This window comes from Chelon labrosus, assembly GCF_963514085.1.
Source record: "Chelon labrosus genome assembly, chromosome: 16".
Taxonomy (NCBI): domain Eukaryota; kingdom Metazoa; phylum Chordata; class Actinopteri; order Mugiliformes; family Mugilidae; genus Chelon; species Chelon labrosus.
The window spans coordinates 7,819,203-7,836,999 of NC_140349.1; the positions used below are offsets into that span (position 1 = coordinate 7,819,203).

Below are 17,797 nucleotides of genomic sequence, written 5' to 3' on the forward strand. Positions count from 1 at the left end.
CTGGGGTCTTAAGGGTCTAAGCTAAAGATGTTCTACAGTGAGATGTAGGTCAAGGAGATACAGTGGCAGCAGATTGCTCATTAAGTGCCAAACCAAGCAAAAGTCTACAAGTGTGTTTTTCGGTGGCACCAGGCCAGCCATCTGCTCTTCCTTTATTCATTCATTAAGATGTCTTCTTTGTGTGCGCGTGGACATGTGTGTGTGTGTGTGTTGTACATGTGTAAGCATTCATCACAACAGCCACTCGCCGGCCAAGTGCACAACGTCACTAATGTTGTTGTCCGAAACCAACAGTTGTGTGTCAGATGGCTCGGGTCACATGACCTCAGCGTGCTCGGGATTGGCCGGGGCGCCGGGCTAAAAAAGCTTGGCGCAATCCAGGCTCATGAGTTTTTCTGGTGAGGGCGAGTGGAGTGGCCACAGCAAGAGCGGATACCCAAAGGATCTAAGAGAGAGGAGTCGCTGCTTTGGAAAGAGAAAAGAGAAAGCTGAACAAAGGGATGACATAGCCAAAGAAATGACTATCCACCAGCTGAATGAATGTGTCAAAGTAAGTCATGTCTTCTTTATTTATTTTTGCTTTGAGGCATGATATTGGATTGTTTGGAAGATGGACGAATCCAACGCAGGGAGCAGAGGGCGACCTGCTGGCTGGTTAAACTGAATGACGGATATTGGGATGTAAGCCAAGAACACTGTCGATGAACTTTGGTTCTTCACGAATGGATGACTGAATAATGAATGACTACCGGCATGCTGTGTCGTAGAACAAGTACGGGGATTTTCGGGAGACACAGTCAGAGATAAAAGTTGATTTTAGATACAGATAGAACCTCAGGGCACATTGTTATATGGTTATGGAGGGTAAAGATTTCAAGAGCCCATCTACTTTCAGTTTTTAAAACACATGAGACACAACAGACTTCACAGAGCTAGATACTTTCTCTCTGCTAAAATCTCCTTCTCTGTCTTCCTTTCCTCTTCCAGATCTTGAGCTTTAACCAACGTACCTAAGACCTACCCCAACCAAACCAAAGTACTTCCATACCAAAGCAACTTAAACCAAACTAAAAGGTCTGAAGCCTGAATATATCAAGTGTATTGCTGAAGATTGTCAAGAATGAAGCTGGATAGCACGCTTGGAGACATGAGCGGGTGGAGGGAGTTGGACTTCGCCCTCAACTGTACTTACATCGTGCCGGACCAGGTGTCTGACCCCAGCTTCAGCCTGCCCAAAGCCATGACCTCCATCCCGCGCAACCTCACCTTCGAATACAGCACAGACAACGAGGTAAGACATGCTCCTCCTTTCACGCCGACCTGTAGGACGGCTCACTCAATAAACGTCTTTTGAAATCCAACCCGATACACCGCGTGTTTTTAATCGAAACTACCGTGACGTAAACCCTTCTCTAAGTGAGCCACTACCTTCGGAGCAGTTTTCAGATTAAAGTTTTAGCGTCTTCACTTCATATTGTTATTTCTGCGTTACATAACATTCTGTCAGGCCATCTGCATCGGGTTAGTTGGGACAAAAGATCTGCTGACTAATGAGTTCTTCACACATGCTGTACACCACAAAGGCGTGTGTGTGTGTGTGTGTGTGTGTCTGGGTGTGTGTGTGTTCGTAATGTGGGGCAATGGACATGAAGCCACTGGCAGCTTGAGGTCAGGGGCCTTCTCATATCTTGTGGCCACCTTAACTTTCATTATGACACTTGCATGGTTGAGCTGTCTGGGAGCTTCTTCACTTCACACTTAGCTCTACGATTATAGCAATAATCATATTAATGATAATGATAAAGCACCCAGGCCCACAGGAATCAGCTAGGCTTCCAGTAAATAACATAATTGCATCAAGACTTTCCTACTCTCCTTCTTTGCAATTGTACTTCCCACGGCCTCTCCCACATAGGTGAGTCAGGGAGTGCATACGGTGTGCAATATCCCTGTGTTATTTACCTCAGCCAGTCAGCTGACTGTTCTCCCTCCCAGCAAGATAAGTCAACTGCCTGGACATGTCCTGTGTCGCACTGCTCACGTTCAAAAGGAAATTTGTACTCTTAACTAAAAGTCAGATCCATTATCTAAAAAAGCAAGAGAGAGCAATGTCACACTCGCTTCTTTTGCAGTTACTCTTCTCGCTCAACACTCTGATGCTTGTGGTTGTCGCTGCTGTCCCCTTCCTCTTTTTCGTCCCGACCCAAGCGATGTTTTCTCTGCCATTGTTCCTCTTCTCTAGCTCTCGCACTCTCATCTGTTCCTTTTCTCTCTGCACCATTCGTTTCTGCAGGGTAAGAGGCGCATGCGAAGCGCAGTGATAAAATCTTGTTAGGGGCTAATTTCAAATCCCTCGCCCTTTTTTTTTTTTTTTACGGGCTAACACATCTTTAAATGTTTATATATATATACACATATACACACATAAATACGGTGACGCTCCACACAGCCAAACTTGATTTTGCAGTCTGCTCATGTAGAGCAGTACTTGTTGTCATTTTGATTTAGTTTATCTTACATCCGCAAAAACAAACACTTGCCGGCAGATAATTAGGTGATTGCGTTTAAATGTGCATGAACTCAGCGATTTGACAAGATAACCGAGACGTGACGACGGGCACGAGCGCATGCTCACGGTTGCCAGTAATCTGCTTTGCTTAAACTGGCTTTTGTCTGTTGAGTGGTTTCCCTTCCTAAAGATGGTGTCATGTGAATAGCTCTCCTTGACATTCATTTCCTGCGGTGGCTATGAAACAGAAAAGGCCGCTCCTTTGTGTGGGATGACGTGCCTGGGTAGGCAGATCCAAGTGAGTATATGGTGGAACTGATAAAATCTGAAGATACTTAAAAAACCTGAGGATGATGTTTCATCATGCATATTTACATAATGGCCAAACCGGTTCTACATCCGTTTTAGGAGGAACACCGGACCTTTTCCTTGTAAGTGCTTCACGCATTTTCAGACCTCTCTTTCTACTTAATATTTTTGCGAAGCGTGCCAGGAAAGGCAAAGAGGGGTGAAGGGGCACGTGGCAGATGGGGCGTTAGCAACGGGTGCCAGTAAGAGGGGTGGGGTGGGGTGGGGGTGTAGCGATAGAGGCAGTGGAGGAGTTGGATGGGTAGCGGAGGGGGGAAAACGGATGGGTGGGGGGGTGGGGGGGGATTTAGGTTAAAACCAGATGATTAACTTTCGTTGGGGACAGGCAGCCAGCCAGGCATCAGCCTTCAACTTGGCAGGCAGACAAGCTATTTCAAGACAGTTCAGAGAGGGATTGGACATAAAAAAAAAAAGGAGGGCCTTCGTTAAGGATGATAGCGTGGGTCCACTCAAGAACGCCTTCCTTCTTTTCTTCCATCCTTCAGCACCCTTCCCTCCCTCCCTCCCTCCCTCCCTCCCTCTGCCCCTTCCTCGCAACCTGGCCGAAGTGAGCGGTTAAGGACTATAGCGGCAGTCCGGCCGCCGCAGCAATTCGTTAGTCACGCAACGCCAGCGAAGCACAATGTCCCTGTCAGACTGGTTCATCGCATCCTGGAATCACCTCGCTCGCTTCAGTGGCTGCTTGACGCAGACGCAAACACACACAAACACACACGCGCTCCTGCCGCCCTCTGTGACCTGTTGTTTTTCTAATTAACTGCTCATACACCATTTACATGCGATTAAAACCTTCAGTGTTTGTCTTTTTGCTTTTGTCGGCCTTTATTTGGAAGGCCACGGAATCGCCTAGAGGGCCGTTTGAATTCTCGTTCCTCAATGGCAGGAAGAGAGAGAGAGTGCGTGTTTACGTTTGAGGGGGGTATTTAAGGATCGAACGCAAAGCTCCTCGAGACACCGAGGCTGTGTGTGTCGCAGATGCTATGCTGCCTGATGGCCTGTGTGTTTGTGTGTGTGCGCATTTGTCAACCAGCATAACAGTGGACTTCGGCGTCGTTACACATTCACAAACAGGGGACTCGCAGTTGAACAGGGGACATTTTTTGAGTCCCCTGTTAATCATGCTTTAAATCAAGCTAAAATCATGTCTAAGATGCTCTGGTGAAATTTCTTAATATTAAGCAAAGTGGGGACTTGCAGGTATGTGAGTGTTAAAACCCATACTAAGCGGTCCGCCTGCTGACTGGTGTGTATGTGATAACTGTGTGTGTGTGTGTAGGATTTACTCCAAGCCTGCTTTCTATGAAGTGTGAATCATAAAGTTCCTCTGCAAAGACTTAAAGCACTGACATGTTCGCACTCGGTCACTATAGATGACGACCAGTTCCCATAAGAATCGCTGGAAAACCTATGTCGAAAGATCTAGAATTACTCATGTAAGGCATACTATGCTTTGTTCTCATGCCATACATTACGATCCTACGTTGCAACTTGCAATATTTACTTGGAGAAGCCTTGCACCTGTTCAAGGAAATCCAATTGCAGACAAAGGCTTGACTCATTGTCTCATTTCCCATCTGCAGAACATTGTGTAACCACGGATTTTAGGTTTTTGGAACAATCTGTACAAAGAATTAATCGCTACTCTTAAATTGCTTTGCAGGCCATTTTTTTTGTGTGCGGGCTTCTGAAAGTACTTGAATTCCCGTCGTTTAGACTAACATCTGTACCTCTGTCCGCTCTGTCCGTCTCTGGTGTTTGTGAGGACAGCAGCAGGTCAGTCAGTCAGATCAGTGGAGTAGGTCAGAGAGAGTGTAATTCCCTTCATTCGTTTAACTCATTAGTGTCGGAAGTGGGTCACCTTGCTGGTTTTAAACTTGGCTCCAGCAGTTATCTGGGTTAACATGACGGTGCAGCTGCAAACACAATGTGCTTTCACCAATATTACGTAAGAAACTTGACTTTTCTGCGTAAAATGGGCAGGAAACATATTCTAATAACGTATCTGGCCTGTTTTCCAGGTGACTGGTGTGTTCAGCAAAGAGTACATTCCTCAGGGCACTCGCTTCGGCCCACTGCAAGGAGACATCTACACCAAAGACAACGTACCCAAGCAGGCCAACAGAAAATACTTCTGGAGGGTAAGAAAACCGAGTAAACTGATCCACACGAGCACACGTTTAGGCGACAAAATATGCTACAACCCAGACGCCATTGGGATGAAAATTGGGAAAATTTTGAATTTAGACGTGAGAAAATGAGTCTGGGAATTGTTGGTGAGAAACGGATCCTCCTCCGTTTTTCATGACGCAGAAGTTTCACATCAAGTCCACGTCAATAAGGAAACAAAAGCGCTTTCACACATATTGAACCGGCTGAGAAGTTTAGAGGAAGTTGTGTACGCTGCTGGCACGTAACAATAAATCCTCTCTTACACACTCATCGCAGCCTTACCGGCACTAAGGTCCAATGTGATATGTGTCACACACACAAAGGAAGGGGCTATTATTCACTACACACAAACAAACACACACACACCCACGCAATCCTCGTCTTCCTGCGCCCTTTTCAGTCTGTGCCGTTTTAGCTTGTGTCACTCAGGAAAGTTTCTATTCTGCTGAGTCAATTCCCAAGGAGTTTTTTGCTGCCATCCTACGTATTTTCCTTCCGGGTTTGTTTCCTGTAAACCTGTAAGGGGTGTTCCTGCCCTAGCACAATAGTGAAAGTCGATGTTCCACTGGAACGATTATCTTATCAACCGCATGACACAGGTGCAGGACAATGCGGACGTGCTGCCAGAGGCATGCCTGCGTGTGTGTGTCTTTTGGACGCCTGCCATCATGTTACAGTTCTCTTTCATCTCCTCTGGTTTGTTTTCACAAGCGAGGAGCGCGTTCATTTTCTCTTTCTTTGCTTTGCTTTTCTTTTCTTTTTTTTCGTTGTTGTTGAAAGAGGTGATCGTAATTAACAGAAGCCCTGGCATGCATCCCACAAATCTAATTGACAGGAACAATGTACTGAGTAATGGAGAGCGAAAGAGAGAAAACAGAGAGAGAGAGAGAGAGGGAGGGAGGGAGGGGGAGAGCGAGAGAGACACGCCTCCCGAGCCTCACACCTCAAAAAGAGTGACAATCAGACACAACACTCATAAGAGTGTAAGACTCAGGACACAGAGCAGAACTAAAGGAGCAAGATACTATCACTTATAGCTGAAGAAGAGGATATTTTATTGTACATGGCAGAGGTAATTCTAACACTTCTTTATTCTTTTTTTTGCTAATCTTGATTTCCTTTAATGGGTTTCTGAATGAGATATTATCATGCTGTACATCAGTGGTTAAAAGTGGATGTGGCAATTACATTAGATAATGTAATACAGCACTGACAAGTTTCTTACAGGCATGCCACATTTGCACATGTCTCATTCCCGTCTTCCCTCCACTTCTCCAGATTTACAGCGGTGGGCAGCTTCAAAACTTCATTGATGGCTATGACGTCAACAGGAGCAACTGGATGCGCTACGTCAACCCAGCCCGCTCGCTGGCCGAACAGAACCTGGTGGCGTGCCAGAACGGCCTGGACATCTACTTCTACACGATCCGGCCCGTGGAGCCCAAACAGGAGCTGCTGGTCTGGTACAGCCAGGATTTCGCCCAGAGGCTCTGCAGCCAGCAGGAGGACAACAAACAGAGTGAGTGCAGCAGGAGCGGAAACTTTTGGTACTTGTGGATGAAGATTTTAAGGGTCTTGTTCACAAGGATTTGTGGAACTATAAACATAGACCAGATAAGGAAATATCTTGAGGCGCAGGAAGGAACAGAGCTAGAATACGCAAACTGCAAGTGGGTGTTTATTATTATGAGGCATATGAAATGTGCAGTGTCATTTTGTGCATGGCAAAGACGGTTCAGACATGTTTGGTGAACTTGGTTGTGGGCTTCAGTGAACTTGTCAGAGGCAGATAGCTATTTTTAGGGGCAAGGCCGCACAATGACACTCAGAAATCCTTTTCATTTTTCTTTACGAGATCTGATATGGATCCGTGCTGTGACCAAACTCGTGTCACAAAGTCTGCGTGAGGAGGTGATAGCTTTTATCAGCAAAATTCTTTCACTTCAAAGCCTCCTTAAAGACTTTGAGTAAAACCTGATGTTATCACCCGGTAAGGATAGTTGGTTCTGTGGTATATTTAAAAGGCCGTGGGCAATGCGCGTACACACATCCCACGCAGACCACATAAATCTCAGAACTTCACGAGATGAGGACTTTAAGGCGAGCCATGGGGAATGCTGGCCATTGAAACTTTAGATTTGTGAGTCATTTGTTTCGGCTATCGGAGGAACATTAAGTCATGCCCTCATCGTCCTGGATGATGAGGGTAAGACTGATGATTCACTCCAGCTGGATACACCAGACGTGTCGCCAGTCATCTTGGTGACTAATGCCAAGGTAAGGCCAGATATTGTTGCTTTGGTTTATCAGGTCAAAGATCTTTAAAGCAGTCTCCTTCCTTTTAAGCGCTTGCTTGTTCAGGGTTTGCCTTCCAGATCTGATTTTGTGATCATTTATGAACGTTAGGCCGTTGTCCTTTCCCGGTATTGGTTGTCCAAGCGATTGCGATCAGTTCTTTCAAACGCATCGCATTTACCGTACTTTTACCGTAATATAAGTGTTACAGAGAACAAAATTGAGTTTGCGCTTAAGGCTTCTGTGTGCTCATTCTTATAATAAACCAAATGCCAACGAGTTTCTGCCTTTTAGATTTAATTTAGATATGTAAAACCGGTGTGATACGCCTTTAAAAAAGTGTCAAGACATGCAAAAGAGTGATATGTCAAATATAACTCACACAATGATCACTTTCAGTAGCTGACACACACACACGCACGAAGAGTGCCCCGGAGCCAGAAATGCTTTCACAGAACAAAAAGAGAAGGAGACGCAGAGAAGGAAAAAAAAGGAAGAGTTTTTTTTTTTCGTCTTCTTCTTTGTGGTCAGTACCGTAAGACGGCTATACCCAGAAAGAGACTCGCAAACGAAACTCAGAATCTTGCTGCTCAATTGCTCATACACGGGACATGACACATGGACTCCCACGCGATTCACCACCAACCCCTTCTCCAACACCAAAAAGACTACTGCGATTGATAAGCAGAAACCTATAATGTACAATTTAGGTGTCATTTCATAACTGAAACTACTATCATTTACCATAACAGGGAGTGACTTATGTGGGTGGATGTACCGTATGTCTGTAAAGAATTTCACCTTGCAGATTTTGTAGATTAAAACAAAATAAAAGGGCAAGTACTTAATACAGATTCTTTTTTGTCTCACAGAATACATGAGCACTGATGAAGAGCCCGAGTACACCAAACAGCACCTACCTCAGCAGGCATGGCACCGAGAAAGAACAAAAGACGAGGTGAAAGAAGAGAGAGATGAAGACGCCGAGGAGAAGATCGACGTGGAGATGCTGGAGAGAGACACTCCGCCTGACACGCCTGACGAGCAGATAATGGACTTCAGCAAAAAGATCGCGAAGGACGATAAGGATGCCGAGGGCAGGGGGATCATTCCTTCGCCTCAGCCCGAGCACAGAGAGCCCGGCCTGGGCTTGAATCACCCTTTCTTACCAGATCCTCACTCTGCGCTCCCAGCGCCGCACAGAAATCTCCCCCTTCACCTCCACGGCCTCTACGGTCACAGAGAGGGCCTTGTCTCGTCGTACCCCCTCTACTCCCAGTCCAGACCTATTCATCCGTCCTACCAGTTCCTCCCTCCGTACAACCCACACTATCCTCGCCTCCTCCTCCCCTCGTACTCTCCCCCCTTCCCTGGCATGCTGCCGCCAAGAGGATCCCTCCCCTCCCGATACGGCAACTACCTGGGCACAGATGGACTCCCGTACCCTCCCATCGGGCCCCCTCCCCTACTCCCGGTGTCCCTCCCCTACTCTCCATCTCCTCAGGGAGGCCTGAAAGAACTAACGCCGAACGTTTCGCCACCAAGAGGTGCCCCAGCCACCCCAGAGCTCTCCCCTCCTGCCAAGCCCGACAGTCATCATCATCAGTCTCCTGAGCGGTCGCCCTCCGCCTGCGAGGAAGCCATGAACCTGAGCCTGGCTACGACTAAAAGCAGCTCAGCGCCACGCAACGGCCCCGGACACAGATCCCTTCCCTATCCACTGAAGAAGCAGAACGGAAAGATCAAGTATGAATGTAACATCTGCTCCAAGACATTCGGACAGCTGTCAAACCTCAAGGTAAGCACCTCGGATCCTTTCATTATGTTGAGTTTAATAAAAAGTTTTAAATGTCAGAATGTTCCACTCATCATTCACCATTTGGCACAAGACACTCATGACTCTTCTTTGTGTCGTCTACGTATTTCTAGGTCCATCTCCGAGTGCACAGCGGCGAGAGACCCTTCCAGTGTAACTTATGCAAGAAGAGCTTCACCCAGCTGGCTCACCTCCAGAAACATCACTTGGTCCACACGGGAGAGAAACCACATGAATGCCTGGTATGGTGACGTGCTGCTTCTCTCTTTATGATTTACTTTCAGTCAGTGCACCGATCGTGCCATGACGCTGTAAAATCGAGAGTACGAGAGACAAAGAGTCACAGAGTATACACAAAACAAGTGCTCTCTGACTCACACGTCTTTCTGGTAACACAGCGTCGTCTATTTGATTTTCTCCGAGCCACTACCCACCTTGTCATATAATAGCATCTTTATGCTTTTGTTTGCTCATGTGTCTGTGGGCGTGTGTGCTGAGAGCGTTGTCGGATAGAAACATGTCTTACAAAGAGAAAGTAGTCGCGCCTGTTTTATGGACTTCAGAGAACTGGAATAACATGATCGGTCCTGATACTAGCATGATTATGACATCATATTGCTAAGTTTTTCCGTAATAACCTAGATACTGTTCTTTCAGGCTTATTGACTAACTTCCCTTCAGAATCAGTCATGTGAGTTTGACTAATAAAAGGCTCAACCTTTCATTTCATGTTTTACAGGTGTGCCACAAACGCTTCAGCAGCACCAGCAACCTGAAAACACACCTGCGGTTACACTCTGGGGAAAAACCGTACCAGTGCAAGCTCTGCAACACCAAGTTCACGCAGTACATCCACCTCAAGCTGCACCGCCGCCTCCACAGCAGCCGCGACCGCCCCTACCGCTGCCAGCACTGCGCCCAGGCCTTCTTCCACCGCTTCTCCCTCTGCATCCACCAGCGCAGCTGCTGCCTGGCCAGCTCCAACGCTCCCGTCAACGTGCACATGAAAGAGATGGTGGAGCGGTTCGACGCCAGCCAAGAGGCCGACGCGCTCGCGGAATCGGCGACGCCGTCCCAGGTGGGGGAAGCCGTCGAGCACTGGCTGGCTCGCACCTTGGAAGGCGAGGGGAAGGAGGACCAGACGGAGGCCAGCGTTCTGCTTAAAGCTCTGACAGCGGCTATTAATGCACCTGCGATGTCCGTGGCCCAGTCAGCTGTTCCCGCGTCCCACCACAGCCCTCCTCTCGCCTATCAGGAGAGGGCCAGCGTTGTCCACCTCCACAAACGGGCAATGGTGAAAACAGAAGGACAATGAGAAGGATTTGAGTCAGAAAATATGAAGATGAACATAAGGCATTTTATCTACCAAGAAAATAGGTGTCGCCAAATAAAGTTCCCCATTATGCCTAAGGGTGATAACAAGGAATATGAACTTTCCTAATCCAATGAGCACAGCACCAAAAGAAGAGCATTCCAAAGACTGAGTGAGGGTATTCAGTGATTGTACTTCCTCCCAAAGCTCAGTTAAATAAGGTAAAAGAGCGAGGTGTCATTAAGCTGTGAAGTATTTAAAAACTCTTTTCACTCAGGTAGAGAATCGTTTGCTTTTTTTGTGCTTTAACTTATTACTTTTTTTTAAAACAAAATGAGTCGTCTATATTTATTTAGTTGTATGATAGATTGTTTTTTTTTCTGTTAGTTTTCCTATGTGTTGACGCAGTGTGGACAAGTCTTCACTAGTTATATTACACTGTTCTTAACCTTGTGTGACAGCTTTTGGGTACATATGTTCGTCAGGACACAGTGATAGCACAAACCAACCTCCTGCTCTTCGACTGTGATGATTTTATTTATTTATGATTAAAAAAAGGGAAGAAAAAGAAAAAATCAGGTGTCCTGAAACTGTGTAATAATAAGCGTTTTGCCAAAATACAATACAATCATGAAACGTGAATGTGTAGCACTGATTTTGGATCATCGTTCAGGTCTTTCTAACATTAGAAGGGAGGAAAGAGATTCAGATGAAGCATTATTGATCTTTTTTTTATCTGTCTACTACTACAAAGCCACCAAAAGAAACAAAATACGACATATTCAACGTGAACACAGCTATTTATTCCGATCCAGCTCTTTCTCCGATAACCCTTACAGCTTTTTTTTTTCTTTTTTTACTGCGTTGATGTTTCTTACACAGAAAGCTTTACTGCAAATGTCTGTAAACACAAGCTTCATCCAAATCTCCATTCAGACATTGGTACCTCATATTCAGCTATGAAAAACAAAAACAAAAAAGAGCCAAACACATGCACAGTTTTTTAGCTCATGAAATATGCTTTTCTGACTTTATGAGTTTGCTTATGGTATCGCCAGGAACCATCCTTTACAACTTTACTACTGAGTCAGTAATGTACTTCTTTTTGTCATTTTGTAGTTCTTTTTGTACAGTATGTTTGTTTGTATGTAGTTTATTTTTGCAAACAGGGAACGAAATGTTGAGAATTTATATGTGAGAAACTATTTTGATGATACTTTTATATTTACATGATGTAGCATATTAAAGATATTGTTTCTATACTTCAAGTGCACCGTGTGTGTGTGTTTTTTTATGTCGGGATGAGATTTGAAAAGTGCTGCGATACATTTTCTTTTCAAAGCTGTATAACATTATAGTCACCGGTCACCTTCAGGAAAATCAGGCATAACATTATGACCTTTTGGACCTGGCATTCGTGTGGATGTTACTTAGACATGTAGCACCCATCTAGACCAGACCAGGCACCCCCACCCCATTGCAATGACACAGTTCAGGAACAACAAAAAAAAAACAAAAAAACATGAAGAACAGCTCAAGGTGTTGACCTGGCCTCCAAATTCACTAGATCCCAAACTGATCAACTATCTGTGGGATGATCTACGGAGGCAGCTGTTTTGGAGGCACCATCCAGACCTACACAATATTAAGAAGGTGGTCATAATGTTATGCCTGATCGGTGTAGTTTCACAGAAGAAGCTTCTGCTGCTAGAAATTATACCGCAAAGTTCTTTATTTATTTACCCTAGTCTGACGCACCCATCGTCAGTTCGTCAGCATTTAGCTATGCTGCTGTTGGAGTGTTATTCAACCTTGTTATTCAACCTTTATTGTCATGGTGACAATAATGAAATCTTGGTCAAGACCATGGGGGCAACTGAAGTCATGGATTACAAATAAACTCAGAATAGAGATGAGAAGTCTTCGTTAAAGAAATCAAAAGCTTGTTTACCCTCCCATCCCATCCATCTCTATAACAATGTCCCAATGTCCAAACCCTAAAAACCCATTTAAAACAAAAATCCATCAATCCATCAATTACATCACATGTTGTTGGTGGAACAGGTTCCTGAACTCACCTGCGGCCTTGACACTCAGCACAAATAAACATTAGGAGAGCAGGGAGTGATGATGCATAAGGGTTCTTGATGGAAATCTACCGGCGGACGGTGAGTGGAAGGTAGGTCGCATGAATGTTTGAGCAGGAGGAGTGGTGGGAGCTGTTACGCCAGATAACGGCAAACGGTTTCAGTGTGGTGTGTCACGGCACGCATGGCGTTGGTCATGTGATGTAATCAGAAAACACAGTTAGTTGTTTTGAATACCTGACTCAGCTTGCTTGAGTTTAGCTGCTGTCAGTTACCGACTGGTTACTTGCCCATTTACTTGCCAGCTTAGCAGTGTGCGTCAAGCTGCTTATCCGGAAGATTTACCTTCAGTTTTAAATCCTCACTGAGCTGAAACTTTGGTCTTGGATATAGTGTGGTCTTTGGCGTCAGCAATGTGGCTTCCTGCTTCTAAATAATCTGTCTTGTGACGTAAAAGCGTTTGTAACCATCAGCGAAGTCAACTTTGGAAAGAGTTTGGAAAGGAGTATGCACTTGTCAGATGATTGCCAGCAAAATATGTGATGAGGAGTCACAATAGCAGTAGCAGCTACGTAGGCAGCAGGTTGGTTGGCAACCCTTGACATCTTTGTTTGGAAATAAACTTACAAACAAATCGTAGGAGGGACCGTAGTCATGCCTGAACCATGCCCGTGGCTGCCAGTAATTCTCCACAGGACAATGACTGGCCTGCACCTCTGAAGTGAATCAGACACTAGCCCATACAGCAGCCGGAAGCCGAGCGAGTCTGACTGCCGCGTGATCTTTCTATATAACAGATCATATGAGAGTCCATCTGCCTCACAAGGCAATCAGCTCGGGTTCCTTATTTTTCTTTTCATGTGTGTTCCCTTTTTGGCTCATATTGGACAGCCTACAGTTTGAGTTTCACTGTTACTTTACCTTCACATGCAGCGGTGGCAATGCTCCATTCGTTACCAGACATGGAAAGTTACAAAGACTAGTACCTGAAAGTCTGTGATTTCATAACTACCGTATATTCAAACCTGTCATTTACGGTAAAGAACGTTTGACGTGTTTTCTTCAGCTGAGACACACACAAAAAAAAAAAACCTGGCCTTTCAATTCATTTGGAAAATAAAAAGCGTTTTCTGTTTTTATTTCTCAGGGCTTTGTCTCCTTCGTCGTTCTTCTTGCTATCTTTTGCGTGACCGTTACCACCGCTACCGTTGGCTCGTATTAAAAAAAAAAAAGCCACAGATGCACCCACATGGACCTCCTAACAAAACTCTAATTTGCTGTGACAGACGGTAAATAATAAAAGTCATGGCTACACAGTTACCAAGCATGTAATTGTTCATAGAAACACAAAGGACACACCCTTGTAACATCCTGCTTACTAACCGTCTCTTCCTGGTAATAAATCGTAGGAAGCCCCGTTCTCCATCCCTCTGACTATTTCGCATCTCGGGCCCTTTTTCCTCGAAAATACAGGAAATGAAACTTGTCAGTGACCGACGAAACTCGGCGCTTACAACATCTACACCTGTTTAGAAGTCGGCATGTGCGCTGTGGCATTTGTCGAGCAAACTGCGCAGAGTTTAAGATGAAAGACGTGAATAATGACTGACGGCTGTGACATTAAGAAACACTGCTGACTTGTTTCACCTGAATCGGCTCCAGCGGTTTCAGATGCAAATTAATTACAGCCGATTTGCCGGAAGAACTGCACTAAGGTCAAAAATCTCATCTGATGTCTCTTTCTCAGACAAGACACATATAGATTTAAAAGCCTGAATCTTTTTTTAAAGCGTCTCTCAGGACAGTCATATATATATATACATAAAACCACAGTGGGCACACAGACATTGTTCACTTTTTCAACATATTTGAACACGCAAACACTTTGAAACGATGCCTACAGATAAATGTCAGCTCAAACAAATAAAACCGACATATTGTCATTGTCATAACTTAAATCAAGAAATAAATCGATCAGTCGCAGGGAAAATGTAATGCATCTAGAGTCTGGTGTTCTTGAGCGAGCCATGGAACTTGTTTGTTTCACTTTCCTGTGCCTGAATGAGCGAGAAACCCCTATATTTGATTGAGACACACTTTCGAGCAACAAAACCTAACGCAAGGTTTCTGTAAGCACGTTTCTCTCTTTACAGTAATCCTCTCTCGGCCTCTTGTTCTCTTCATTTCTCTCTTAACCACTTTCTTTTTCTTATTGCAGAGCAATACTCCTCATTCTATTGTGTTTCCTCTTGTGATCTGTGCTGTGGGGGAGAACCCCACAGAAAACACCTACGCACCACTGACCAGAATAAAAACACCTCAGACCTTTTAATGTGCGCAGCGTGCCGTGGTGACAGGAAAACCTTCACTTCTGGTGCGCTGCTACACCGCCCGGCTGTCAGCCACGTATTTATCGCATTGTGCAGCTCAGAAAAAAAAGAGATTTTTTTTTTTTTTTTTTTTTTGTATGACGGTTTCATGTAAAGAAAAAACAACACGAGAACATATAATATCAGTGGCGCCCCTGTCAGCCTCCCTCGGACCACAGCCCCACACCAAATGACTCACATGTGCATACAATTCATTTTCATCAGCTCTCTCTGTATCTATGTGTGAAGTCCTACTTTAACACCAAATCAGATTTCAAAATCAAATCTTAAACGTGTTTTAGCTGGGAAAGATCTTAGTGGCATGTAAATTGATCACAGGGAAACACCGGTGTCTCTCTGCGGTTAAAAACAATCGACATGCTACGCATTTATCAGCCTCTACTTTGTAAATGTAGGTTAGTGTTTTTTTGTGCACGGAGAAATACTTAGAAGTTGTCCAAGCAGTTCAGAAAGAATGGAAACTGTTTGGTATATACATATGAAAATGCTATTTTAATCAAGCGTGTCGAAGGCTGTTGGCTGTGCTCCACTGCATCTTTTACCTATCTACCTAAGAGTCAATCCATTTGGTTTAGTTGACTACTCTGGGTGGTTACTGGGTGTATACTTAGATTTTATTTGGTTTATTAGTTAAGAGAACATCTATTTAAGCTATGTCCCATTGAATCTTTTGCTCCTCTTGCTATATGGGTAATATACACCGATCAGCCACAACATTAAAACCACTGACAGGAGAAGTAAATAACATTGACCATCTTGTGACAATTCGGTGTTCTGTTGGGAAACATTTGGACCTGGCATTCATTCGTGTGAATGTTACTTAGGCATGTAGCACCCACCTAGACCAGACCAGGCACCCCAGCACCATAGCAATGACACTCCTTGATGGCAGAAGCCAACTCAAAACAGCACAAGGTGTTGACCTGGCCTCTAAATTCACTAGATGCCAAACTGATCAAGTATCTGTGGGATGATCCACAGAGGCCCCTCCCCTCAACCCATAGGACCCAAAGGTCTTGGACCCAACCAACAACATCCACCACAGGACACCCTCAGAAGGCCCATGTCCATTCTCTGATGAGTCAAAACTGTTTTGGAGGCACAAGGGAGACCTACACAGTATTAGGAAGGCAGTCATAATGTTATGCCTGTGCAGTATAGTAGGTTAGCAGTTGGTTCAGTTGGCTTCATTTGGCAGTTACAGGGGGCAAATTTAGTAACTACAAATCTTTAATAGATAATAGGGTGAAACTTTTTGCTGACCAGCTCAGTTTTATTTGGCCAGTTTGTTGTAACACTGTAAAAATTTAAGGTATGTGTACATATTTTGTTTATTTTTTTTTATCAAGTGTGTGAAAGCTAAGTTATCTTTAAATCTGTTAATCTTATATTAGCTTGGTGCAGTTAGCTACACTTGGCTAACCATTGTGGTTTAGCCTGTATTATATTTGCATGTGTACATTTCAGCCCAGTGAAGACTACCTGTCCATTACACTAGGCTACGTTTGAATATGTGTGCATCTACTGTATGTTAAACTCAGTGGAGAAAAACACAGATCTCCCAAGAGGTGGTGGACAAGTAAGGAAGGATAGTGGTTCACCAGAGGTTCGCAGTCAATGATGTACAGCTTCAGGCATGTTAACAAAACGCACTGCTGCACCGGAACATGAAGGGCGAATTACTAAAAGAGCCTTAAACAAACAGAAGCAGTCAAAAATCACACTGAATTAGAAAGTGTGTCAGCTACGTAACGTGAAATTGTGGCACGGATGGCTGACTCACATGAAGCAGACATCCTGTTTATATTTTCTTCCTCATCTCTCACGACTTATTCTTCAAAAACCAGACACCCTGCAGTTCCTCTCTGTCACGGACCAGTACAACAAAGCTGAATTGATGCGGCCCAACAGAATCGCAACAGGAAACCCTCAAACTTGTGACATTTGGTGGCTGAAATGCACAAACAAAAAAGTAAAACACTCTGGGTTAAGGTCACAATCTGCCTCAGAACTGGTAAAGCTAATCGTGTTTTCAGTGCTACCACTTTAAGAATTTATCATCGGGTCGCTGGTGAGGTGAGGTGAGTTTTTACATGCATGCATCATGCAAGCTGGCAAGTTGTCCTTGGTACACATTCGAGGGTAGAAACAATAAAAAAAAAAATCCCAGGGAAGTGGTAATATTGCGTCAAATTGCATCATGAATTGTTAAAACTGTTTCCAGTGGAAATGGGTTCAAAGTTATGCTCGGAAAAATGTGCACCGGGGTCAATGGGAGAGGCCTTACAGGAGTCATTGCTTTATGGCCCGAGCACACGTCCAGCTGGAGTAACTTCCTTCACTTTCAATACTTCACAGCAGGCCTTAGGGGAAACAATACAGTCTCACAGAGAACTTTAACTCATACGCAGAAAACTGCTGCTGAAACACTCTAATTAGGCGGAAACACTCAATTGCACCTCCACGGCCGCTGAAATCATCACAATTCCGTAGAAGCAAACCGCGCACCATCAAACCTGAACCCTAACCCCCGCATTTCGATGTCGTCATGCGACGGCGTGACATGCGGTCTGTTGTCCAATTTGCTCAAACACAGAGGGGAGTGCAGACTGTTTATCAGACTGTTCCGGACAGCTCGGTGTGTCATTTCCATTATGCTATCAGAAGATTTACAGGCATTGTCTGGACACAATTAGCGTAAACGCCAGTACCACGCTGTATCTGGTCGTTTTCTTAGAAGCAATGATAATTCTAAAGTGACTCAGTCAGAGACACAAAGAAGGGAGGAGAACTTGAGGACAAAGTGGTCAGGCAGAAATAGATTTTAGATTTGTCCAGTGTCCTGGAAAT

At 44.7% G+C, this 17,797-nt stretch overlaps 1 protein-coding gene across 1 annotated transcript; it reads left to right on the top strand.

Annotated features, from left to right (window-relative positions):
• Positions 1–1,118: 1,118 nt before the first annotated feature.
• Positions 1,119–11,609, top strand: prdm1b (PR domain containing 1b, with ZNF domain). Its single transcript, XM_084563410.1, has 6 exons — positions 1,119–1,291; positions 4,897–5,016; positions 6,326–6,566; positions 8,215–9,140; positions 9,272–9,400; positions 9,898–11,609. The coding sequence occupies exons 1-6, from the start codon at positions 1,121–1,123 to the stop codon at positions 10,471–10,473; spliced, it is 2,163 nt and encodes a 720-aa protein (XP_084419536.1). The 5' UTR covers positions 1,119–1,120; the 3' UTR covers positions 10,474–11,609.
• Positions 11,610–17,797: the final 6,188 nt, after the last annotated feature.

Bases quoted from the DNA above. Each gene is read 5' to 3' on its own strand.
- prdm1b (XM_084563410.1), top strand. From the start codon at position 1,121: ATGAAGCTGGATAGCACGCTTGGAGACATGAGCGGGTGGAGGGAGTTG. The intron at 6,567-8,214 runs GTGAGTGCAGCA...TTTGTCTCACAG, and splicing joins GCAGGAGGACAACAAACAGA to AATACATGAGCACTGATGAA. The intron at 9,141-9,271 runs GTAAGCACCTCG...ACGTATTTCTAG, and splicing joins GACAGCTGTCAAACCTCAAG to GTCCATCTCCGAGTGCACAG.